Source organism: Heptranchias perlo, chromosome 33, assembly GCF_035084215.1.
Source record: "Heptranchias perlo isolate sHepPer1 chromosome 33, sHepPer1.hap1, whole genome shotgun sequence".
Taxonomy (NCBI): Eukaryota; Metazoa; Chordata; class Chondrichthyes; order Hexanchiformes; family Hexanchidae; genus Heptranchias; species Heptranchias perlo.
The window spans coordinates 16,406,054-16,433,626 of NC_090357.1; the positions used below are offsets into that span (position 1 = coordinate 16,406,054).

General features: G+C 42.6%; 1 protein-coding gene across 1 annotated transcript in view; it reads left to right on the forward strand.

Annotated features, from left to right (window-relative positions):
• The window catches only part of igsf9bb (immunoglobulin superfamily, member 9Bb), a 499,264-nt gene that overhangs the window by 423,523 nt on the left and 48,168 nt on the right, over positions 1-27,573 (forward strand). Inside the window, exons 11-12 of the mRNA XM_067971024.1 lie at positions 605-755; positions 22,686-22,797. Coding sequence (XP_067827125.1) covers positions 605-755; positions 22,686-22,797 — 263 coding nt within the window. The remainder of the gene's footprint in view (positions 1-604; positions 756-22,685; positions 22,798-27,573) is intronic.

The following is a 27,573-nucleotide window of genomic DNA, read 5'->3' on the forward strand; positions in this document are numbered from 1 at the left end:
AAATTAACTTGTCATTCATCACTGCTGATTTTCGAATCTGGTGTATAAAACAGCCAGATTCCTCCATAACAACAGTCACTACATTAAAAATGAATTAATTTTACGCAAAGCACTTTGAGGTGTGATGAGGCACCATCTAAGTGCAAACCTTTCTTCTGTTGAACCAGGATAAGTATAAGAATGGCCAGTTTTCCACTTGCCCTCTCAGGTGGACATAAAAGATCCCATGACACTATTTGAGGAAGAGCCGGGGATTTCTCCCAGTTTCCTGGCCAACATTTATCCCTCAACATTTATCCCTCAACTAAAGAATAGATTATCTGGTCATTTTTCTCATTGCTGTCTGTGGGACCTTGCTGTGCATAAATTGGCTGTCGAGTTTACCTACAACAGTGACTGAACTTCAAAAGTACTTAATTGGATGTCAAGCACTTTGGGACACCCTGAGGTGCTATATAAATGAAAGTTTTTTCTTTCAAATATGTATGTATATTATAAAACATAAATTAAGTGTAAAATCTGTTTATTAAATATTAGGACCTGAGAAAGTAGGAATTCCCTGGCCTGATCTGATGCATGTGTTTGGTTTGTTGACTTTTTGAAGGTCGGGAAGCCCAGTAAAAGCAAGCACAACATCCTTCCAAGCGGCAGCCTGCAATTCAAGGCTCTCAGCAAAGAGGACCATGGACAATGGGAATGCGTTGCTACTAACGTTGTCACAAGCATCACTGCCAGCACGCATCTAACTGTGATCGGTAGGTACAGCAGGATATAACTTGTCTACGGACTACACATGTTTATTTCACGTGAATCATGAGGCATATATTTGTTGCTACCTTACTTCATGTGTTACAGAATTCTGGCATATATGAATAACTGTGTGTATAATTAGTTGTTGCAAAAATAATAATTAAAAGCTGGTTTTAGGGCCAATTTATAGCAGGCTCCGTTAGTAAACAGGGTTGTACTGTTATTCATTGCTATTGATGTTTTAGATGTTCCTTTCATGAAACTGCTTATTACTCCTGAATTCTAGGAAACCAAATTCCATCAGTAATAAAGCAAATTTAACTGCTTTTTATACAATTGGGCATATGCTTGAATCTTACATGACCTCTGACATGTAGTATAACTGCAAATACATATTTTGATTTTCCTTTAAATATTGCACTAATTTCCTTGTTACAGCTCATTTCCTTGTACCTGAATGTTGTGCATTTCAATGCCTTTCATTGGACTCAGTTATGGATTGTTTATAATTTAATAACAACAGCTTGCATTTATAGAGCACCTTTAACATAATAAAATGTCCTACGGTGCTACAGAGGAGCGGAATCAGGCAAAAATCCAAAGAAGGACATTAGGGCAGGTGACCAAAAGCTTGGTCAAAGAGGTAGGTTTTAAAGAGCATCTTTCAGGAGGAGGGGGAGGTGGAGAAGCAGAGAGGTTTAGGGAGCAAATTCCACAGTTTGGGGCCTAGACGGCTGAAGGCACAGCCGCCAATGGTGCACTAATCACTGCCTCAGAAAAGCAATACTACTGTGAATTTTTCCACCTTGCACATCGGCCGTCCCTGTGGCATCTCAGTGGAAAGATTGTCACGGTTGTGCCAAATTATGGACAGATTTGCGCAATGGATCCACCTGCCTAACTGGGCTGCCCAGCTTAGTTCATCCATGCAGAAAAATCCCAAATTCCCCCATTGCAGCATCCAATTGGTTCTTCATAGATTGCAGCATGTTTGCCTCCACTACTATATCAGGAGCCCATTCCACTTAAGCGCAAAGAAGAGACTCCTGATAATCAGTCCTAAATTTGCCTTTTACTACTCTGATGTCCATCAGTATTGAAATGTGTGCCCCCAGATCTAACTTTTAAAAAGTTAACTATAACTTTTCAATAAATAGAATAATTGATGTGATGAATATGCTTTATTTAGATTAAAACTGTCAGGTTTTTTTCTCTCAGATTTTCTGGGAAAAGAAATGGAGATACAGCTCCAATATGACAAACTATATTGAACACAAACAAGTGCCGATACTGGGAGAGTGGAAAAATCATAGGGATGTGAAAAGCCTTGATTATAGATTTGAAGGAGAATGGCACTCTTGACCCAGTGTCAGTGTTATAAATATATTTCATTTTTTAATATTCTATTACAAATATTTGAGTCCAAAATTAATATCATTTTTTTAAAGGATGATGGGTTTAAACAAGAATATTTTTGACAGTCATATTCTATGCTAGCTCCGCACTGCAAGTTTTAAAAATCAAAAAAATACTCTAACTTAGAGTTTCAGGTTATAAGCAGTAAAAATATTAATTGTCTTCAATTTGATTTAAGGTTTTATTGTGCTTCAATTATTGCAAAATCCAATTTAGTTAACTTAAAACAAAACAGTGAATATTTTTTTTAAAATATTTTATTCAACAAAATTATTGAACATGCCTTGTTAATTTATTACCATTACAAGATAATATTTTATTATCTGATTCATTTAGATCCAAGGTTTAAAGGGACTACCAATCTCTCATGCTTATTTTCTCTTTCTTAAACTCATATGAAATGATGGGACACATTTTCGATTATTTTGAACCATTGAATCTCTTATTCTCTTCAGATTTAACATAGATTAAAGCCCTGTTCTAGGAGGTGGTGGGTATATAACTGATGATGAAGCCCTATCATGCAGACATTAAAAAGCATTCTCCCAAACAATACTGCAAAGACAGGGAGACATGTTAGTAAAGAGACAAAGGAGGCTTTATGAAGCTGAGATGGGGCAGTCTGTGTAAGAGGAGCAGCACAAAATTGGCAATCATAAAATTAATTCTCAGTTATAATGCCCCTCTTGTTATATCAAGAGGAGGTCTGGTTCTCAAATACCGTAATATTACAGTGGCTTACTGTATTTAAAGCCATTCTTGAGCAGGAAAGTAAGGTCAACCACGACAGCCCTCAGCCTGCGTAGGACCTTGTTGATAAATTGGGATTTGCTCAATTTTTGTCAAGCTACTTATCACAAAATGAAAACCTTTTGATAGTTAAGTGGCGTGCTAGCGACTGGAAAAGTATTAAAGGACCTCTGTTGCAGTAGCATTAGATCTGGCTACTATTTTTTGTTAGTTATAACAAAATCGTATTCTTTGAAAAAAATGGCCATTTTCGACATTTTTCTTTTCACCAGAGGAAAGTACAGCTCAGTTTTCAGAGTTGGAGCAATTGGCACTTTACATGGAGAAGCTGCTTAGCCGAAACTGTCTCTTTGAAATATTCTTTCAGTCCATTAAATTGCAATCGGAAAATAGCACAGGATATTTTAATTAACAAATTTAAAATGATACCATATCTAATTAACAAATTAAATGTTTTCCAATATCTATTGTAGAGCAGTGGAGAACGTTAATTTTATAGAACACAAAGGCACTAATTAATAGATTGAAAATGACAACTCGTTAGCTGGTGACATGCAGGAAGAAACTCGATCTTTGGCATGTGTAATGGAAGTTATTCACCCTATGAACTTAATAAGCTTTAAGCGGGGTGATTTGTAAAGCTATCTGCTTTCAAGTGCCATCACTGCATGAGAAAGCTTTCTGTAATACCTCGTTAATACTGCCGAGTGTGTACCAGAGTAAATCTGTGACAGACCAAACATACCCCATTTATATTATAACTCTGCTTCAGCAAGCAGCTATGCCTTAGGAGACAGTGCTGTAGTATAAGCGATATGGTATATCTTTCTCCAAGGGCAGAGAAAACCAGCTTGCAAAGCAAACCACCACCGGCAGTAAAGGTAAATAGCGACCAGTAATTCTACTTGACACAGAGGCTGTTATTTTTGTTCTGGCCAGCCCTGAGCTCTCAGGCCACCCGTACAGCCAGCAGTACGATCCTGACATTATTGACAAGTGTGGACCTTCCAGCCACATCGAAGGAGATCTTCAGACAAAATGATATGGTGGTGGGTGTGACTTGGAGTAACTGCGGTCACGCAAGTGCACTGTTCTGTGGTATTTGTTTCTGCTGGTTTCTGAATCCACCCTCTGTATAAATTCCGGGCAGGTTTAGCACAATGGGAACCAATCATCCTGCAGAACAACTTTCACTGGAAGCGGGACTGAAGTATAAATGGATTATTAGCATTTCAGTATTGTATTCAGTCTTATTTCAGCCTTCTGGTGCCAGTATTACTTTGCTGCCAGTCTATTGTAAACAAGGCACCTGGTCTCATGCTAGAAGGAGCCTTTAATGTCCCCACCTGTCACTAGGTGATAAGGCAAGCCATTATGAGGATTTGCAAGTCATAGCATTGACATTCACACTCAGTTTGATGTCTGAGATGCACAGCAGTGTAAACTCTGCGTGCCCTAGATTGTTACTTGCTGTGAACTTACCAGAGTCAGAAACTGTTAAAGGTCCTGTGAATAACACCTACTAAATTATCAAAAGTTAAAAAGCGCTAGTTCCTGAAAGCTCAGCTACCCCATATATCATTGGGTGTAAGAATTGAAATAAACTTCAATAACTTTTAGCAACAAATGAAAATACAGCCTAATTGTTATTCATCTGTGGCTGTACAATTATAGTGTTTTGATTGGATGACATCCCTACAGAGGGTCACCAGAATCTACCTTGTTCTTAACTCTGATTTTCTTTTTTTCAGTGATGTTCAATATATTATTGAAGTTACTTCCCAGCAGAAAGTGAGAGATTCTTTTAAGCGGCCTGAATGTTCTTACCAGCTTTCAAAAATCACCTATGAATTCTATCCTAAATAAATATACACAATCTGCAAAGACATGCACCATTTATGTGTGCCTATGCATTTCTACTGTTTACATTACGTGTGTGTCGGAATTTCTCAAAGCTGGCAAGAGGTCCCTTAATTCTCTTTAATAGCCGTCAAAAATGCCTTGAAACTGTTAACAGCCAAAATCCCATCAACCTGGAATCTCAAAGGTGTAGGGATAATGTTCAAAACTGCCGACTTCACCTGACTCCCAGAGTAAATGTCTAGTACGTCCCTCACATACAATAGTACATTAGTGAGAGAATTCAGGCTTCGACTGCTATCTGGGATTTAACTCCAATTTAAATCCAGAGTTCAGGTCAACTTGCTCTGAAGTCCTCTGTTCAAATTAAGGCAACATGCCTGTCAGCAATCTTTGTGTGCTCCAGTGCAATTCAAGTCCAGTACCTCTTGCAGTGTATCAGACATTTGAGCAAGGAGCTGATATGCAAGTGAAGTTAAAGGGTGGTGGAAGCAGATTCAATAGTAAGTTTCAAAAGGGAATTAGATATACACTTGAAAAGGAAAAATTTGCAGAGCAGGGGAGTGGGACTAACTGGATAGCTCTTTCAAAGGGCTGGCACCGACATGATGGGCTGAATGACCTCCTCCTGTGCTGTATGATTCTAGGAAATGGAGTCACATGACTGCTTCACTGGTGCAAGCAGAGTTTAAACATTTAATTACCAACAATAGAAACTGAAACTTTGATTCCAAAGGGACTTTAAGTGAAAGAATTCTGTCAGACATTGAATCGGTATTTTTGATTGTGCAAGACCATGAGCACCAAGATGACCCATTAGAAGATTATTGGTGAAGGGGTTTTATTTCCTCTGTGCACTGCTTTTAGCGCATTAGTTAATTTGTTCACATTAAACTCCTGTCCGTACTAATTTAACAGTCATTATTATCAGTTGAAAATAACACGAACACATTAACCAGTGTACTAAAAATAGCTTGCAGAAGAAATTAAACCCCAAGGTGTCTATTTTTCCCTCAGTTCTGCAGGTCTGTAGTAATAAAACCCAACAGTGAATCCTTCAATTTAAGAATCTGTATTTTTTTTGTTGTTTTGTGATGATAAAAAGCCACTTTTCACTCACTATCTAAAAATAAAAATGAAGCATCATTTGCATCAATAGAAGTTTATCATTTTCACTTTAAAACCTTTTTTACAAGATTTTTTTTCAATGTGTACTGTTGATGAGTGCTCCAGTCTCCAAAGCTGTCCATGCACCGCAGCCAACGTGGGAGGGAAGATTTCTTCTCTGTGCTATGTGCAATAAAATCAGAAACCTCTTTTTGTCAAACAGGTTTACAATTTTGTTACACATACCACAGAGGAAATCATCCCCCATCATTTTACCAATGTTGATTGATGGCGTGATTACTTCAACATCTTATTGAGATTAAGAAGCAGGACCTCAAAGGTAGTAATCTCTGGATTACTGCCGGTGCCACACGCTACTGGGTAAAGAAATAGGAGGATAGAGCAGATGAATGCGTGGCTGGAGAGATGGTGCAGGAGGGAGGGCTTTAGATTCCTGGGGCATTGGGACCAGTTCTGGGGAAGGTTGGACCTGTACAGGCCGGACAGGTTGCATCTCAACGGAGCTGGGAACAATGTCCTCGCGGGGAGGTTCACTAGTGCAGTGGGGTGGGGTTTAAACTAATTTGGCAGGGGGATGGGCACCAGGATGTAGCAATGGAAAGGAGAAACAAGGGGCACAAAGGATCAGGGGGAGAAAGAAAGCACTAGAGCAAGTGATAGTACAGTATTAGGTGGGATCAGACTAAGAAAGAGTACAAGAAAGTCTAAGACTGGTTTGCAGTGCATGTGTATAAACACACGAAGCACGATAAACAAGGTTGGTAAGCTGCAGGCGCAAATAGCCATGTGGGAATACAGTGTCGTGGCGATAACAGAGAACTGGCTCAAAAAGGGCAGGATTGGGTACTAAATATTCCTGGATATAAGGTGTTCAGGAATGATAGGGAAGAAAAGAAAGGAGGGGGGGTGGCAGTATTGATTAAGGAGAATATTGCAGTACTGGAGAGAGAGGATGTCCTGGAAGGGTCAAGGACAGAATCTATTTGGCTAGAGTTAAGAAATAAAAGAGGAGCCATTACACTATTGGGTGTATTCTACAGGCCCCCAACTAGTGGGAAGGATGTAGAAGAGCAAACTTGCAGGGAAATTACAGAGAGGTGCAAAAGCTATAGAGTAGTGATAACTGGGAACTTTAACTATCCTAATATAAACTGGGATAACAATAATAATATAAGGGCACAGAGGGGGAGGAATTTTTGAAATGTGTTCAGGCTAACTTTCTTAACCAGTACATTTCCAGCCCAATGAGGAAGGAGGCATTGCTGGACTTGGTTCTAAGGAATGAGGTGGGCCAAGTGGAGCAAGTGTTAGTGGGGGAGCATTTAGGGAGCAGTGATCATAGTGTCATAAGGTTTGGAATAGCTATGGAAAAGGACAAGGACCACTCTAAAGCAAAAATACTCAATTGGAGGAGGGCCAATTTCAATGAGATGAGAACAGGCCCGTGTAAATCAGAATCAAAGATTGGCAGGCAAAACTGTAAATGAACAGTGGACGGCCTTTAAGGAGGCGATGGTTCTGGTGCAGTCTAGGCACATTCCCACGAGGCAGAAATGTAGGGCAACTAAAGCCAGAGCTCCCTGGATGACAAAAGAGATAGTGAGTAAGATGAAATGGAAAAAAGAGGTGTATGACAGATGTCAGGTTGATAACACAAGTGAGAACCAGGCCGAATATAGAAAGTTCAGAGGGGAAGTGAAAAAGGAAATAAGAGGGGCAAAGAGAGAGTATGAGTATAGACAGGCAGCCAACAAAAAAAGGAATTCTACAGGCATATAAATAGTAAACGGGTAGTAAGAGGAGGGGTGGGGCTGATTAGGGACCATAAAGGAGATCTACTCATGGAGGCAGAGGGGATGGCCTAGGTACTAAATGAGTACTTTGCAACTGTCTTTACCAAGGAAGAAGATGCTGCCAGAGTCTCAGTATAGGAAGATATAGTTGAGATACTGGATGGGCTAAAAATTGATAAAGAAGATGTACCTGAAAGGCTAGCTGTACTTAAAGTAGATAAGTCACCCGGTCCGGATGGGATGCATTCTAGGTTGCTGAGGGAAGTAAGAGTGGAAATTGAGGAGGTACTGGCCATAATCTTCCAAACATCCATTGATACGGGGGTGGTGCCAGAGAACTGGAGAATTTTAAATGTTACACCCTTGTTCAAAAAAGGGTGTAAGGATAAACCCAGCAACTATAGGCCAGTCAGTTTAACCTCAGTGGTGGGGAAACTTTTAGAAACAATAATCCAGAACAGAATTAACAGTCACTCGGACGAGTGTGGATTGATTAGGGAAAGCCAGCACGGGTTTGTTAAAGGCAAATCGTGTTTAACTAACCTGATCGAGTTTTTTGATGAGGTAACAGAGAGGGTAGATGAGGGCAATGCAGTTGATGTGGTGTATATGGACTTTCAAAAGGCGTTTGAGAAAATGCCGCACGGTATGCTTATCATCAAGATTGTGGCCCATGGAATAAAGGGGGTAGTAGCAACACGGATACAGAATTGGCTAAGGGACAGGAAACAGAGAGTAGTGGTGAACGGTTGTTTTTCAGATTGGAGGGAGTTATACAGTGCTATTCCCCAGGGATCAGCGCTGGGACCACTGCTTTTCTTGATATATATTAATGACTTGGTGTTTAGGGCACAATTTCAAAATTTGCAGATGACTCAAAGCTTGGAAGGGTAGTGAACAGTGAGGAGGATAGTGATAGACTTCAAGAGGATATGGACAGGCTGATGGCATGGGTGGTCACGTGGCAGATGAAATTTACTGCAGTAAAATGCGAAGTGATACATTTCGGTAGGAAGAACGAGGAGAGGCAATATAAACTAGAGGGTACAACTCTAAAAGGGGTACAGGAACAGCCAGATCTGGGGGTATTTGTGCACAAATCATTGAAGGTGCCAGGGCAGGTTGAGAAAGCAGTTAAAAAAGCATACGGAATCCTTGGCTTTATAAATAGAGGCATAGAATACAAAAGTATAGAAGTCATGATGAACCTTTATAAAACACTGGTTCGGCCACAACTGGAGTATTGTGTCCAGTTCTGGCACCGCACTTTAGGAAAGATGTGAAGGCCTTAGAGAGGGTGCAGAAAAGATTTACTAGAATGATTCCAGGGATGAGGGACTTTAGTTACATCGATACACTGGAGAAGCTGGGTTTGTTCTCCTTGGAACAGAGACAGTTGCGAGGAGATTTGATTGAGGTATTCAAAATCATGAAGGGTCTAGATAGAGAGAAACTGTTCCCAATGGCAGAAGGATCAAGAACCAGAGGACATAGATTTAAGGTGATTGGCAAAAGAACCAAAGGTGACATGAGGAAAAACTTTTTTACACAGCGAGTGGTTAGGATCTGGAATGCACTGCCCAAGGGGGTGGTGGAGGCAGATTCAATCATGGCCTTCAAAAGGGAACTGGATAAGCACTTGAAAGGAAAAAAATTGCAGGGCTACGGGGAAAGGGCGGGGGAGTGGGATTAGTTGGATTGCTCTTGCATGGAGCCAGCGCGGACTCGATGGGCCGAATGGGCTCCTTCCATGCTGTAACCTTTCTATGATTCCATCTTTACAAAGAGAAAATTTATTTTTTGCAAGAAAATACTTCCTGATTCCATGTAGAGACAGCCTTCAATGTCTTTGAATTAGAAGCACTGAAGTATGTCAGTCACAGTGGATTAAGTGTCCTTCACACTCTCCTTGATCTGATTGCAAGCAAAGTGTCTGAGTGAGTTGTCTGGGCACAATTCCCCATTGGTTTCTTCATCTCTGTTGAAGAGGTACTTGTGTTTACGTTTGTTTTTTTTTTGACTGAAATCCTTTCTGCTAACAGTCGGGTTCGTATTGTTGCAGTCCTGTTAGTGCTGGGATGTCAGTGCATGATTGGCTCTTCCTTCCCTCCTAACTGCTAGCTGGAGAAGCGGCGAGTTACCTCCTGATAAGAGCCCATCCCATGTCAAGGAAATTTTCAGGTTCAGACCAATCATTATCTACGTGGGTTTTATGAGCAGAGTGACTTCTACAGCAAAGGCTTTTCAGTTTAATTTCACACTTGACTAAATCCACACTTCCTCCCATTTGTCAAGGTTGTTGTCTGTCAGGATTTCTTCAGCTGGCCACTGGAATTTAGATGAGGGTTTCTGCCCGTCGTGAATTTTATTTTTTTCTTGTTATTCCGCTCCCTTGGAGCTGAAGTGTGGAGTGATTTAGAATGTTGAAATATTGAGACTTATTTTGCGCATCAGTAGGTATATTTGCCTAATTAATTTACACACTAAGTCTTAATTGCATCATCTCCCTGGGTTTACAAACTGCAGTGTTTTGTATTGAAAGGACAACTACACCCCAGTTATAATTAAATCTCTCCGGACAAGATTGTGTTAGTTTGTACTGAAGACCAGGGTGACGCAACACGTTTTCGAATAGAAAACTGTAGTTGTGAATATGTTCAAAGCTCAGTCACTATAGTGAGTTTTTCTTTATTTCTGTCTGGTGTTGACATTGGAAATTCAAGGCAAATCAGTCAGCTGTGAGGTATCAGACCTGTATAAAGGAAGTTATTCAACATCATTTCCTGTTTGGCAGTAGATAACCAAAAGTTGAAATTGAGGATCTTCATGGCTAAGTTGTTACTTTTATGCATCTGGTTTGTTAATTGTTTCAAGACTTAATAGAAGTAATAATTACAATTGATTTAACAGCTATACAAAGGATAATTCAGGAACAGAGCAGAATGATTATTACTGTGGTCTGCCTTCCCCTAACTGTGTCAGTTCTTTGTCGAAATTTAGCTCTGTACCTTCAAAGCACCTTTGACAGTAGAGTATGTACAATAAATATTACAATGACCAGGCTCTGTATTTTCATGTTAATTGCAACGCTGAATGGAGCTTTTTCTCAGAAGATTTGAGACAAGTCAGTTGATAGTAACTTCCTCAATATTCCTCCATCCTATCATTCCCCATTGATCATTGGTTTATGTCCCATGCGGTACTGCAACCCCTTCTTTCCCCATGACAGGCCAGGACCCATGTTGTGCTGTAACCCTATCCCAAGGGCCAGTTCATATCCCTTTTATGCTGCATGTCCCAACTCACCACTTCTTTTCTATACAAACTCAATTGCCTGTGCAAACACTAATTAAGACCACTTTAATTTGAAATTTTAAGCAGAATTTCATTTCCACCTCTGGCTTTAGTTTCCTGAGTTAATTCTGCCTTTATGGTAATGTCCCCGCTCCACCCCTCATGGAATATTAAAAAATCAGTTTGATCTGTGCTGATTTTATACAGTAGACGCTGGTTATTGCAAACACCCTTGGGAACTCAACTCTATCACACTGGCTGATTAATCACATTAATTTACGCAGCAAGATTGTGCTGAGATAAAGCTCGCTTAAGCATTGCAATTAACGTGAAAATACAGAGCCTGGTCATTGTAATGTTCACTGTACGTACTCTGTTACCAAAGGTACTATTGAAGATACGGAACTAAATTGTGATAAAGAACTGACCACAGTTATTACATTCACTAAACGTAGATCCTCAATGAACGAAAACATCTGCCAGGACAGTGCTGCAGATACAAAGTCACGGATTCAAACCCATGATTTCCCACGTAGCTATTTCCTGATTTGAGATGTGCAACAGAGAGGGCACTGCCACTGCCCTCTTAGCGCCTGACACTAACAGGCAACTGGCAGCAAGATGCCCTCCTGCTGTCTTGACTTCAGGAACAGCACAGCAGCCAGAGACCAAAGGAGAGGAAGGAAAATGCGAAAAAGATATAAACGAGGAAAAATGAACCCGTCATTTGAAAATTATCCCACTGTCCAAAGGAATCCCCCTGCAGTAAGTGATATGCTATGATTTTTTGATATTGTGGTGGCACTTTTCCATTTCACGTATCCTCTGTACTTTTGCAAAATCATGTCTCAGTGCTTTATAACCAGTTTTATGACCATGTTTGAAATGGTGCACAGATGCGTCAAAGCTTTGCTGTACTTCCTCTGGGCCACAGTTTTGCTCTGTAGGTGCAGGGCTACTGTCATTTTTGCACAGCGTAGTGTAGCGATGTGGGAACATGATGCTTGGATACAGGCGCTGGTGTATGTACAACCTCAAAATAAAAACACACACGCATGCAAACTGCAATGCCTCTAAGGGAGCAGTATTCCTTAATTGGCATTGTCAGTAATGCAATGTTACCAACATCCGGCCAATTAAAATAATTGATTTTTTTTTAAATCAAAGAGCGTAGGAATTCTGCTACTGTGTCGGGGCCTCAGGCTTGAAAATGGATAGCCTGAGTATATTGCAGCTGTAAGTTACTCCCATGTCGAGCCTAACAAGCAGTGTGTAATCCAGTGACAGATGGGGCCTTTAAAATAGGTAAAGGAATGGACGGCAAGCCTGGGAGAGAGAGTCAGGAGAGGTGACCACAAGCCTCATCAAAAAGTTAGGTTTTGAGAAGGTTCTTAAAGGTGGAGAGGGAGTTCCAGAGAGCAGCAAATGGCTCTATCACTAATGTTGGGGAAAAGAGAGGGTGGGATGCACAAAAGGTCATATTCGGAGGTCTGAAGGACATGGAACACTGGAAGAGGTTGCAGAGATAAGGTTGGGGGGAGGCTGTGAAGGGATTTGAAGATAAGGATTTTAAATTCAAAGCATTGGGGGCCAAGGAGCTAATGTAGGTCAGTGAGGAGATGGTGATAGGTGAGCGAGAAGTATGGCCATTTGGGTGATGTACCTTAGGGCTGCTGATGCCCATGGAACTGTACCTAGTGAGGGGAGAACAGGAGATGGGGTAAAGAATGCAATAAAGTCTTTTTTTAAATGATAAAGGCTCACACAGCTCCTGCACAGGCACAAACACGTCAATAAATCAGCTGAGTTTTCTGACTGAGGTATTACAGGGAACGAAGAATACTGAAAACTCCACAAGGACGTAAAGCACCCCTTTACTGGCCATTCGTGAGTCCACAGGGGCTCTCTGTAAGCCACTAAGAATGAGTTATGGCCGGCTCTATTTGACTGATGCTTCTGCTCGTTTAATTATCAATGGCAGGCTCGTGATTTTGATGAAATTCCTTTTGAGCAACATCTGTCCTGTGTGTATTTCATCTCCAGGAATAATGTGAAGACATGTTTTATTAGCTGAACAAAAAAAATTAAAATGACAATGCAAACACAGATCAAAATTGATGCCACCGAGTTCCAATCTAAGTATAGCTTTGTGCTGATGCAAGGGTGATTAACGGGCATGGAAATACTCAGTTGAGGCGCAGTTCAGGCTCATCACATAGAAGATAACGTTCGTCAAGCTGATTTAATGCCAAAGTACCTCCATGCAGTCTCGATGCTAAGGCACATCACTGAGCTGCGATTGCAGGATTTAATCACTGCCATTCGAAATCTGCATCCCATGTACGATATTCATCAGTTTCAATGCCTACCTGTTGAGAAAAGCAGACACACTGGGCGCTAAATTGGCCCGTGTAGCGCCCGTTGTTTCAGTGCGACGCGGCCTCTTCGACATCCAAGATGGCGTCTTGGATGCAACACGCACATTTCCAGTGTGACGTGCGCCAGACCGCATTTTGGTATAGGAGTTAGTGCAGGCACAGTTAACGAACGCTGGAGTCATGTAAAGTCGGGAGGAAATGGCTTCAATCAGTGTACAACACTGATTTAAAGTGATAGACACCATTTTGGGACTTAACGCTCAACTCAACACACAGTCTTAACCCCGACCATCTGAACGTGTCTTAGAGTGCCTGGAGGACTCCCCACCAGCGCTATTTAAAGGGACCATGCAGGATTTACAGGTTAGTGGCTGGATTATTGCTTCTGGCTGCCGAGACATTTGTAACTGTTTTTGGAAGTCTGCTGCACTTGAATACTAGGATGCAGGGACATAGCCTAACATTTAGAGCCAGGATGTGCAGGAGTGAACTTAGGAAATGCTTCTCCGCGCAAAAGGTGGGAGAAGTTTGGAACGGTCTTCTGCAAATGGCAATTAATGCCAGCTCAATTGAGAATTCTAAATCTTAGATTGATAGATTTCTGTGAACCAAGTGTATTAAGGGATATTGGGCTAAGGCGGGTATATGGAGTTAGGTCACAGGTCCACCCTGATCTGATCAAATGGTGGAACAGGCTTGAGGGGCAAAATGCCTCCGCCACTTGCTGCCTCCTGATATGTGCCAGCTTCTCCTGCAAGAAAGCAGGATGTGTGTTTGGGCAATGTGCCTATCATTGTTGAATAGCTGCCAGTGTGTATGGCCTGTGAGTTGTGGGTGGGCGGCTTGTAATGGTGGTAATGTGTAAGAGTGAGAGGGTTGAGTGCTGATGGAAAGAGTTTATTTGTTTGTGGGTGATGGGGGGTGTAGTGCATGGAGCAATGGATGCGGCTAGTGGTGCAGTTGGTAGGAGATGTCACTTGTCAGTTGATCTCACTCCTCTTGACCACTCATGTCAAAACATCGAACTTCTTCCTGTTCTGTATCCATGTTCATGATGCTGTGCGCCTGGCATCGACTTCATCCTCTACTGCCTCCCACGACCTTTTGGGTGTATGTCTGGTTGGCCTCTTGCTCCCCCTGCCCCCACCCCAACAGATATAGGATGTCCCTCCTTCTGTCCACCTCTTGTACCAAAGCATCTGGTGCATCAGCAGAGATCCTTGGTGCACAGAGTCTCAGATCGGCAGATTGGTGAGGTCTGGCATGCAGATTGGAGGATGTGGGATTTAGTGGTGCGCAACCTTTATTCAATGTTTTAACATAACTCATCAGCATGTAAAAATAGGGATGGGACCCGCATCTGTGCTTTACGTGTGCAATGTCTGATCTCTGTTCCGAGTCTATGCAGACAGAAGGCTGTTATATTCAGCAAATAACAGGTACCAGTTACCTTTAAGAGATTTCTAACAGACAGCCTGCCTTTAAGAGATTGGAGCTTCCCCCTGCTGGTGGAAAGTGCGAATTGCATGGAATCCTCGTTCAACACTGATTTCCAATGCAGATTGCAGGTGAGTCCTCAGACCTGACAAAAATCTTGTCCTGCCTGCGCAGGGACCATTGGGCGCGGGGTAATAGCGGATCGTGCTACCCCCGCCCAAAAACAGGCCCTAACCAATTTTTCCCCCCAAGTCTGTCTTGTGTGAAAATCACAAAGTTATGGTCTTAGCCTTACATTGGCACAACTGTTGGAAATGAGCACAGCCGAGGAGAATAGAGGACAGCATATTGGAGCCCCAGTGCCAAGCTCATTCTGGGTAGGTGCCGGCAATGTTCCGATCTCAATTGTGCCACCATGGGAAGGTGTAGAGTAGAGGCCATGTACTTCCACAGAGTCACCCTGGGTCTTTCCCATGCAGCCGTTTCAGAATAGTACAGGTGGAAGTCTACTAACAGTTCACCTTCCCGCTCAGGTGGGGATGGTATGTGGTGCAAAGAGAAACTGGGGGTGAAATTGGACCTGGGCAGGGTCAGAGTACAGGCGGAATCACATTTGCTGCCCGTTATACGATATGTCCGATATTCAGTGCTACCGAAGCCAGTGGGGCTGAATATCGAGCGGAGCATATAAACAGACGACCGATGCGATTCTGCCTGTTTTGCGTCCTTGCCCACGTTCAATTTCACCCCCGCTATCTTCAAAAAGAGTGAGTCTCAACCTTAAAAACCCGACCTCACCCCCTCCTCGAAGGATCAGGACTCGGAAAGCACGTGCTGATATTGTTTTTGTTTACCCTTTTCCTTTTCCTCCCACCATTCTTTCCTTCACCACATGGCTATCCATGTGGCGAAGGAAAAAGTACAAGAGCCTGGTCTTTAGTTGCTTCCAAGCTTTTATTCACAGAGTTTCCTCTCGCACAGCCACACCCTCTCCTATAAAAAGGATCCAAGGCAGTCCCCAACCGATACCCACCACCTGAATACAATTAACTCCAATTGATACAAATCATATAATTAACAGCCCACTTGCTGGTACAGATATATTTCTGGCTGGGGAAGCAGTGTACTCTGGGAATCGGATGCTTTCTGTGACTTCAGGGAAGATTGGATGAAAATGACATTTGTAATTTCAAACAGGGGAACTCTGATGATTTCAGTTTTGCCCCATTCCTGTCTAATTACACATCTGGTGGTCAGTGTTACACTGGATGGAACTCATCCACGAGAGGCAGCCGAGTAGAAGGGATTGGTAGTTCTGAGTTTTGAACTGAACCCCCTCCTGTTCGATTCTGTTCCATTTTGGGTTTTCTCTTAAATATTTTACTTGTGTTCATCATCAAGGACCATCTCGTGACTGAGCTCTCAGTCCCTACTAAACAATGTATGACATTGCGCACTCGATATCAAGTTGCCCAGAAATCATACAGAAACCCTTATTATACCTTATTATATTTAATTTACTGGGTACGTTACTGTCGTAATATCCTAAACTTGGAAAGTGATAGATTTCGTCGCAGAATACCCAGCGGAGTACGGCAGTGCACACTTCCTGTCAGTATTTTCCAGTATAAATTCCTGAGTCTGCTTTTATAATGGCAACGGGCCATGTAAACTTCCCACCACTGGAAATTGTAAACAATTTTACAACACCAAGTTATAGTCCAGCAATTTTATTTTAAATTCACAAGCTTTCGGAGGCTTCCCCCTTCGTCAGGTGAACGGGAGGCACTGCAGCACCAGCACTGGTAACTTCCTGCATAAACCTGGACATAGGAACTTAGAATGGAAGTATAAAAATAAGGACAGAATTTTTATGATTGGCGGCAATGCTGGCCATTTACAGAGAGTGCAAACTTTGCTGCTTTAACCCTTGCCCCTCCAATGAAAAACTACTGAGACTGAAACCCCACGAAGCTATCTTTAGTAGACAGGGTATGTCTTTTACCTTTGTTAGCCTTGTGTATGCAGGAAGATGGAGGCAACATACACTAGGTGGAGATGACAAGAGTTGTTGGAGCGGTGAATTTAGGGCTGAGGAAGGACTGAAGGACTGCATCTGAAAGTAAAGACGGGGTTGGAGTGTGGAAGGGAGGCGTCTGCAGCCTGAGAGGGAGTGGGCAAGACAGTCTCAGAGTAAGAATGAAAGAACAAAGTCCCGTTTATATAGCGCCTTTCACAACCTCAGGACGTCCCAAATCACTTCACAGCCAGTGAAGTACTTTTGAAGTGTAGTCACTGTTTTAATGTAGGGAAATGCGGCAGCCATTTTGTCCCACAAGGTCCCACAAACAGTAATGAGATAATGACCAGATAATTAGTTTTAGTGCTATTGGTTGAGGGATAAATATTGGCCAGGACACCAGTGAGAACTCCGCTGCTCTTCTTCGAATATTGCCATGGGATCTTTTATGTCCACCTGAGAGGGCAGACGGGGCCTCGGTTTAACATTTCCTCTGAAAGACGGCACCTCTGACACTACAGCCCTCCCTCAGCACTGCCCCTCCGACAGTGCAGCACTCCCTCAGTACTGACGCTCCAACAGTGCAGCACTCCCTCAGTACTGGAACTCCGACAGTGCAGCACTCCCTCAGTGCTGCCCCTCTGACAGTGCAGCAATCCCTCAGCACTGCCCCTCCAACAGTGTAGCACTCCCTCAGTACTGACCTTCCGACTGTGTAGCACTCCCTCAGTACTGACCCTCCGACAGTGTAGCACTCCCTCAGTACTGCACTGGCAGTATCATCCTGGATTAAGGACCTGGAGTGGGATTTGAACCCACAAGAGTGCTACCCACTGAGCCACAGCTGGTGCCTGGAATTTGACCTCGTTGGCAATCTCCTCCCACTGTCTCCTCATCTGCTGCCTGGAGGGCTTCCTCTCTCCTCCTCTCAACTCCCTGCATTAAGGCCTCCAGTGCAGCATCTGAGAATCTTGTCTGCTCTCTCCCAGCTTCAGCCATTTCAATGGTGGATAGCACAAGCGTTCTTCCAGCCAGAATACACCTCCCCTTTAAGAGGTGCTGGCTGCCTTTAAGTGCCTAAAGGGCACAATTCTCAAAGGGGTACAGGCACAGAGACATCTGGGGGTGCATGTACACAAATCATTGAAGGTGGCAGGGCAGGTTGAGAAAGCGGTTAAAAAAGCATACGGGATCCTGGGCTTTATAAACAGAGGCATGGAGTACAAAAGTAAGGAAGTCATGATGAACCTTTATTAAACACTGGTTCGGCCACAACTGGGGTATTGTGTCCAGTTCTGGGCTCCATCCTTTGGGAAAGATGTGAAGGCCTTGGAGAGGGTGCAGAAGAGATTTACTAGAATGATTCCAGGGGTGAGGGACTTTGGTTGCGTGGATAGACTGGAGAAGCTGGGGTTGTTCTCCTTGGAACAGAGAAGGTTGAGAGGAGATTTGATAGAGATATTCTAAATCATGAAGGGTCTAGACAGAATAGATAGAGAGAAAATGTTCCCATTGGCAGAAGGGTCAAGGACCAGAGGTCATAGATTGAAGGTGATTGGCAAAAGGACCAAGGGTGACATGAGGAAAGATCTTTTTACACAGAGACTGGTCAGGATCTGGAATGCACTGCCCAAGGGGGTGGTGGAGGCAGATTCAATCATGGCCTTCAAAAGGGAACTGGATAAGCACTTGAAAGGAAAAAAAATTGCAGGGCTACGGGGATAGGGCAGGAGAGTGGGACTAGCTGGATTGCTCTTGCACAGAGCCGGCACGGACTCGATGGGCCAAATGGCCTCCTTCCGTGTTGTAACCTTTTCAATGATTTCTATTAAACCTCGGTTTCAACTATAAACTATGGATGACAATGGACAGTACAGAAGAGTTGAATAGTTTACAAAACTTTACAACTCCTCAATACAAAAATATCAAGTGACGCAACCCTTTGTTAATTCTCTTGGTAATACTAGACATGTATCAGCATCTGTAACATGTCTTGTACGTGGGATTTTGCCAGATCCGCAGGGTCTCCAGCCCTTATCTCATCCTCTTCAGAACAACTGATTAACTGTCTGAGATAATTTCTCTGGCCCCTTTTAAATTTCAACAGGATCAAAGGAAATCAAATATGTGTCCTCGCAATTGCATCAGCCAGGCAAACAAGAATTAAAACACATGGAATGGCCAGGGTTAAAATTCTTGCGTACATTTAAGTTCAAACATGGGGTATAGAAAAAGGAAGGGTGCTTTCCATAGTGGAATCATGCTTATCAACTTAACTCAAAGGTTCCTGAACTTCCTGTAGATGCAAAACAATTGCCCATTTGCACACATTGCCAAGCTCTTACCTTAATTTGATAGATTTTAGGACAAGGCCAGTAGTTGGTGGTAAGTCGTTTCCACTTACTTTGCAGTGAAATCGTACGTACATGGGAATAATGCCCTTGAAGTGACCTTTTGCATATCAAATCATAATGTGTATTCTCTGCAACTTGGGGGAGGTAAGTTAGCAGTAACCACATAGTTGAAGTGTCCAGGTACATCTCACAGATAGATATTGAAAAATATATAGTGGGTGATTTTCCTCACCAATTTTGGCTGCAATGATGGGGGTAAGTGAGTTGCGCCTCCTGTGCGCCTTTGAAATGCTTCCCCTGAGTTTCCTTGCACTTTCTGACCCTGCGATCTGACCGCCGTGATCCCGCTGGCCTCATTTGCATATGGGCACCTAACAGCCAGAGATGCTGTAGACACAAGTGTCATGGTTTTACCCCCCCCCCCATTGCATTCTGGTAAGTTAGACTGAACTAAAAGAGACACAATAGCTGCCTGTGTCACCTGATCAAGGTGAAAGTGAGGATTTTGTGAGCTTTGTAGAAAGTTTGGTAAGTGATCTCTGCTGTTTAGAAACTTTTTCTCTATCCTTTTTTCTTTTTGGCTGCCTGCTACCTGTTCAGATCACTGAGTATTTTCTAACCCCCAACCCCCACAGTCAAAGCAATGCAGGAGAAGGTATGGCTTTTCTCCTGGGCATCCCACAGTATGTGATTTATTATTATGGAGGAGGAAATGCAGCACAGTTGGAGTGAAGGAGAGTCAGGCAGCATGTCAGAAGCGTGCAGCCCACCAGATATTACTCTCCTCCCAAGGAATTTACAGGCAGCATAGGTCCTGTGAAGACCTCTCTAAGGAAATCTGCATCAGAAGAGTTCATTTCTCAAAAGTTGCAGGAGACTGTCACAAAGATCTCAAGCCAAGCTCATCTGCCAGCACTGCTCTCCTTGTACAAATGAAGGTCATCACTGCCTCCAACTGTTACAGCTCAGGCTCCTTTCAGACATCTGCAGAGTATCTCTGCACCATAAGCCCGAGAGTGGTAAGAACGTGCATACGATGTTTACAGCAGAGCAGCCCACTTCATAAGCCTTCGCATCACAGCCAGCTAGCAGAGAGAAGGGCCCATATAGTTGCTGGCTTCCCCAAGGTACAGGATGTCATCGATGGCATCCATTAATGCACCCACAGAGCACCCCCTCACCTATGTGAACGGGAAGGGATTCCGCTCCATGAACGTGCAGATGGTTTGTGAGACCACTCAGAGGATCCTTCATGTCAACGTCTGGTACACAGGAAGCTGCCTTCAACTTCAGGCATTCAGCCCTCCCTGACCTCTTCAAGAAAGAAAACCATTGGGCCGGAAAATTAGGCAGGTTCTATAAATAGGCGAGCGCTCCACTGCACCAATTTACCACCCAAGCGGTGAAAGTGAAAATTACCCCCCCCAATATCAACGGCTGGATACTGGACAAGAAAGCAAACCCCTTGCTGCCACGACTGACGACCCCCCTCCGGCTCTCCCGAATAAAAGTAGAGGTGCAGTACAACAAGACACATACAGCTAATAGACAGGTGATTTTGAGAATCATTGGAGTGTTAATAAGTGTGGTGGGGTTCTGCAGTATATGCTTGAAAGGGTCTGCAGAATTACCATCTCCTGCTGTATCCTTCACAACTTTGCTGGAAATAGTAGGAAAAGCTACGATTTGAAATGGCGGAAGAGGAGTCACTGACTCCAGAGGATCCTGAACTACAGGGAGTAGAACGTCAGGGTGACTTCCACTCAGAGTAGTCCTCAATGACAACTGCAAGAGACATTAGAGGGCAGATACTCTCAGAACTATTCTCTATGTGATTCAGTCTACCTAGATACCACAGCGTGACATCCTTCTTGCCCCACTTGCATATAAAGAGATATTCCTTCAAGCCAATACACATCCTACCACATGACACCCATCAGCCCTCTTTGCTCTTGGGTTGCCAACTCTGGTTGGACGTATTCCTGGAGGTTTCACCACATGGCCTCCCGCCTCCAACTGGCCCGCGTGCTCCAACAGCCTTTTCCCCCATCTCCAATACTTTTATAACTAATAAACAAAAGTATTCAAAGGAAATGAAAAAAATACACACAATTTTTCTAAATACCCCTATGATTTTTCTCCCAGGCTTGCAGCAGTGTTCTGGTGATTAATCTTTAATTTCTGGAGACTCCAGGACAATCCTGGAGGGTTGGGAGCCCTACTTTGCTCCAACAAGCCAATAATCATCACCTGAATGAATTAATCAAACACCAAATGAGTGCTTCCTTTCCTGTATGACTGTCATTTCCATGAATAACAAATCAGAACATAAATGTGTTTTCTACTTTAATATAATAATGGCCAACTGCCAACAGTTACCCTACTCTTTCCAAACACTGAGCTTCCTTTTCTATCTCCTATTGTGCTCCTTTCCAGTGCCAGCATAGGACCAGGATTACAGGAGAATGTTGGCTGCTCATTCTGTACAGAAGACTTATGGGACTGAAGTGGCCCTTGGCTCATGGCAGCTGGTTCCTGGCATGAAGCCACTGCTGGCTGCATCTCTGGAAGATGCTCCTGGGCAGCCTGGTCTTGCATCCCATGTTCCACTGGCATGCTGCTGTCAAGGGGAAGGCCAGAGGCCTAGCATATGCTGCTGTCCTAACAGACAGCAGTATCAGGCAGATGGAGTCCAGCCACCACCATTCCACTGGATCTCCCCATTCACCTACCTACACTGGCTGGGCCACATGCTGGAGCTGACGGATTTTCATCCACCGAGCTGCTTGGAATGCATCAACAATATTGAAATGAGGCCTGATCATGAAACTTGCTCACCCCTCGGACCAATTCCATCAGGCATGTGGCAGCCTCACACCTCCCGCTTCCCGACTCCCGCCTGATAGAACCAGTCTCCTGAAAATTGACCCCAATTTTCATTTAGATGCACTCTTCCGATCAGTTGATTTTCTTACAACCCTGATCCTGTGCCAAGATCTTGTAAATGCCCAGTCCATTTCTGTTATACCCTGGAAAGCCTTTTATGAAAAGTTAATCTAACAGCACTGATCAGGAAACATTGCTAATAGTAACTGTATATTGTCTACTTTCTGGTCTGACATCCAATTGAGTGAAACAAGACAGAAGAGCAGGAAAAGACCATTAGGCCCAACATACCGATATCTAACCTCATACCACATCCCTCAAACTCTTCTCTCCAGCAATGTAGCTAATTATCTTCTAAACCCATATATACTATCTGCTTTCCCTGCTAAGCTATTCCACAGCTCTATTATCCTTTGAGTAAATAGGTTCTTCCTAACGTCCTGATTTATTTCCTAAATATTTGAGAGAAAGCATTCTTTGGTTTCTCAATTAGGGATCTAGAAAACAGTAAGCATTACATCAGAAGTCATGTATTATCAATGTCAGAATGAGGGATTTTGTAGATAAGATAAACTTTGACTATGTGATACCTAAGTTGTTACTTTTTTTTTCTATGCAGGCACAAGTCCACATGCTCCAACCAACGTTAGAGTCACAGCCACAATGACCTCTGCTAATGTCTCCTGGGACCCAGGTTATGATGGTGGATATGAGCAGACATTCACAGTCTGGTATGGCCCTGTGTGAGTTATCCCAGCATGCTTTGCTTTCCGCCCTTTCCTTCTCAATTCTTTGCTTAAAATGAATGTTCCGTATGCAGTATGCTTCCTATAATGATTTGCTCTTTGCTGTTATCGCTTGGCAGTTGTTTAGCTGCAGGCTGCTGATTTGGAGCAAACAGGCTCTGCTGGCTCAATAGTTTTTGGGCTTACTAACTGCCTTGACATTTCATTTGTCCTTTTTCATTCCTTTATGGTTAAGCTGTCCTGCTATGCTCACAGTGGAATGGAGCTCCTTAAACCTTGTTACAATCAAACTATCCAGACTCATTGTGATCTGCAAACAATGAGCAGCTTTTATCCCCATTGTCTAGGCTAGATTCAAACCTTGATTTTGGAGGTAAAAGAATAGTTCCTCAGGACTGCCTTCTAATTCATTTTACCACCCATTTTATGCACACTTGATCCTTGATATAGCAGCACAAAAATGCCATTCTTAAAGGTCCAGTGCCATCCTGTGATACACTCAGGGCCGATCCGTTGCTACAAGCGGTTTCTAGTAACAGTAGTACCTTTTGATATCACTTGAGAGACGGAGCACAATTGAAGGAGAGACAAAGAGACGATGCCGATGCTACTGAGATGTGACAACATATTGATCTGTTTACTAACCTGGGGGATGCATTGCTCCTGTCAATGTATAGTGACATCATAATCACACATTTTTTAATGCATCCACAATGTTATCACATGTAGCAGCCAGAGAAAATATTCCCTCCACCCAAACTCCTGAATTGTTGGTTCCCAGGCAAGAAAATAAATGGCATGGGGCATTATCAAAACAGTCCATGCTGAGAGGGCCAAATTGTATTTGTAGGGCCTCAATGGCGTACACTGATCCCAGTGTCCAGAGTGCACAGTTGCTATTACACTGCAGTCTATTAGAAATAAAACCTAGCTAATTACTTGGATAACTTGGATTCTAAATATTCCATAAGAGACAAAAAAAACAAATCCGGCCATGTTTGATATTTAAAACAAAGACAGGTAACCAGAGTTTGTTTTATATTCTCCCAATTAGGAAAAGTTGCAAAGTATAGGAACTCACATCATACACAAGAAAGCAGTTTCAGTCCAGCGTGTTTCTTTGCAACAGAGCTTTGATATAAAATATGTTGTGCTCAACAACAAAGGACTGAGAATGCCAGTTAACCACCAACAGAGGTATCTTAAGAGTATCAGAATACAATCAATCAAAATAGCCAGATTTTAAATAACAGTAAATGCTGGAAACACACAGCAGGTCAGGCAGCATCTGTGGAGAGAGGAAAGTGGGGTTAACATTTCAGGTCAATGACATTTCATCAGAACTGCTGATTTTAATTTTGGTTCATTTTAAATTAGTGCCGTGCTTGAAGCAATGATTGATTTTCAAGTTTAAAACTCCCAAACCATGTGTAGTAACCATGTCAAAGTAATCCACAAGGAGAATTGAGGAGGTCATTTAGTTGGTCACTCATGGTGTGTATCAATTTCTACTAATTGTTCAAAGGATTAGAACATATTAATTAAAAACATGGGAGTGGAAAGTAAATTGTCTGTTTGTTCCCCATCTCTTATAAGAAAGAACTCTCAGTATCGTACACTGTACTACGACAGATTATAGATATTAGGGGTGAATATCCCTGGGGTTCTCTCACTCATTCACCATTAGTTGTTCTTGTGCCGTCTTCCCAGGGTTTCTGCAGCTCTTCCACCAAAGTTACAGGGGACAAGTGGGAGAACCCCGGGCAAATCCATCATGTTCTATACCACAAAAGAGTACCTTGTTTTAAATCCAGTACAGCTGGGAGCTGGATGGCGCAGCGGGTTAGATACAAGCTAGGCACATTTTACCTCTGGGACCTCAATTAAATCCAACCCAGACTATGAGATGAACTGTCTGCTGGCTTTATGGGTGAAATGACAGTCAGTCCAGCACTTATAGGCAGTCTCACTCAGAGGGGTTGCAGGGTGCCTGGTGTGAGAAATGAATAAAAAACGTTTGTTAATCCTTCTTAATAATAACTATGTAAGTGGTGCTTTTCTCAGGTTGAGATTGGGGCAGAACAGAGGGGGATTAACTCTGCATGATGCTGACATTGAGTCATTGAAATGGGAAGTGTTTCATTCCCCAGTATCAACATCTCTCACCTTAGTGAGCACATTTTTTTTTAAATGCAGTACAGCCAGATTAAGGGTTCTCTTTAAAATTACATGAATCTGCAGTAAATCCACTCTGTCTAGATTCAGCTATTTAGCGGCAATGCAAGATCTTAGTTGGAAAGGCCCTAATGATAGTGTAGGAAGTGAAGAAGACATGTTGGTTCCGTAGAGAGAGTTCAGTTGAAGTAAAGGGACCATTGTTCAGATAATGTAGGGAGAACTCTGTATTACATCCACCCTATGCTATACCAGACATGAGGTTAGTGCCTGCCCGTGTGTTCTGTCCCTTTAAGAGTGAAGGGACAGAGTAAAGAACTGCTCATTCCCCACAATTGTCGCTCGTCCCTTGATAATGAGCACATGGTTATGGATAGTTTAAACTGCTGTGCTCATCATTGTTACAAAATATCTTCCCCAGTATATGCCCAGGAACGGTTATGATAATAATAGGTAGAAATCACACTGATCAATATAACAAATGTGTTCATGTGTTTATATAAAGTTCCCCTATCCATAAGAACATAAGAAATAGGAGCAGGAGTAGGCCATATGGCCCCTCGAGCCTGCCCCGCCATTTAATAAGATGATGGCTGACCTTTGACCTCAACTATCCACTATTCCAATGTTGTCCATTTCCTTATACTTATTTCTGAAGAGCTTGGGATTTTTTTCTACATTTAAAGGCATTATAAAAATGCAAGTTGCTGTTGATGATGATGATAAAACCTGTTATTTTAAATAAGTTTGTAACTAATATTGCACAATGCCATTTCAGTCCAAGGTCCTCCTCGTTTCTTTTCCTTGGGGGGCAGTAAATGGACAGCTTCATGGGTTAGTCTTCAAATCTAGCCCAGAATGATGGGTTGAAAGTCTCCTGTCAGCTGCTAGTGGTCCAAATTGAAAAGAGTTTGGATATTTTCAACACCGTATCTCATGGGCACAAGTCCACAGCACAGGACTGGCACCAGTTGGTGCTTTTGCTCTGGGAGGCCGCATAGGTGTTTGATATTTGAAATGCTAACCATCTAACCAACAGTAGAAAATGTTCATTCCTCAGCATAGACATCCCTCCCATTGATGAATGTAAAAGTTCACCTGAAATAAAACAGCGAAAAGGGCAGGGTAGTTCCATCCATATACTCTAGATTTTATGATGGAATTAAATTTATGTCCACATATCACTGACCTCTGCTGTTTGCTACTTGTTTCCTCCAACCACAGCCAGTCCTGTGCTGTGGAATTCTGCCCGTGAGGTGCTGTGTTGAAAATATCCAAACTCTCTTCAATTTGGACCATTACAGCCAGCAGGAGACTTTCAACCCAACAGTATGGGCTGGAGTTGAAGGGTATCAAACCTAACCCACTACACCATACAAACACTAGCCTAACGAAAAAGGAAGGAGTTCGGGCTCAATGGTATTGTGCAGTATTGGAAACAGGGACAGAACAGAGGGCTTAGGGCCAAGGGTGTGAGTACACAAACATGCAAATTCCTAACGGTGATTTCTGTGAAGAAAACAGATCTAATTATTTTTTTTAAATCACAATAGAAGAGAAGAAGTTTTAACAGGTCATCCTTTAGTCAATATGTTAGAATTTCATCCCAACAGCTATGGGATATGACATCCTAAAGATGATTGCAGCTCTCTGTACTAACACAGCCAAACCTGTCAACACACAGACTGCATTTGAAAAGTAATGCCAATCAAACCTGTATATCAGTGACTTTACATATGTCGGCCCTGTCATAATGTTGTACACATTGTAGTCAGATGATAACAGTGGAGTATCTTCATTCATGAGTCAGCACAAGTTGTGGCACTTAGATCAAATTTGTACATTAAGTTCACAGTCTTGTGCAGAAAGCTGGAGTATATTAAAATATTTTGTGAAGCTGTGATTCTTCGAGCGATAGCTTGAACTGCAGGACTGGCAGGTCAGGAGTAAAGGGATGCGTTACTTTGCAACCTTCCTCTTGAAGAGAAAATTATTATAAGTGGAGTTTTATTTACCATAAGACAATGTATAAATGAAACCTAAAAATTAAGTCCTGAAGAAAAACTGAATGGGGGAGATTTACCCTGGTCACTATGTGTTAGAGGCTTACGAAAAGATTTACTGCCCATTACTATTTCTAGCCAAATAATAAAAATCTTCATAGGAACAGGAGTAGGCCATTCAGCCCCTCGATCATGGCTCATCTGTACCTCATTTACCCGCCATAGCTCTATATCCCTTTGATACCCTTACCTAATAAAAAAACTATCAATCTCAGTCTTCAAAGCTCCAATTGCCCCAGCATCCACAGTCTTTTGGGGAGAGAATTCTAGATTTCTACTACTCTTTGTGTGAAAAAGTGCTTCCTGATTCCCCTCCTATGTCTCTCCATTCTTGATTCCCCCACCAGAGGAAATGGTTTCTCTGCATCTACCTTATCGAATCCCTTTAACATTTTAAACACTTCCATCAGATCACCCCTCAATCTTCTATACTCATTACAATATAAGCCAGGTTTATGCCCTCATAATATAACCCTCTAAGCCCCAGTATAATTCTAGTGAATCTACGCTGTACCCCCTCCAA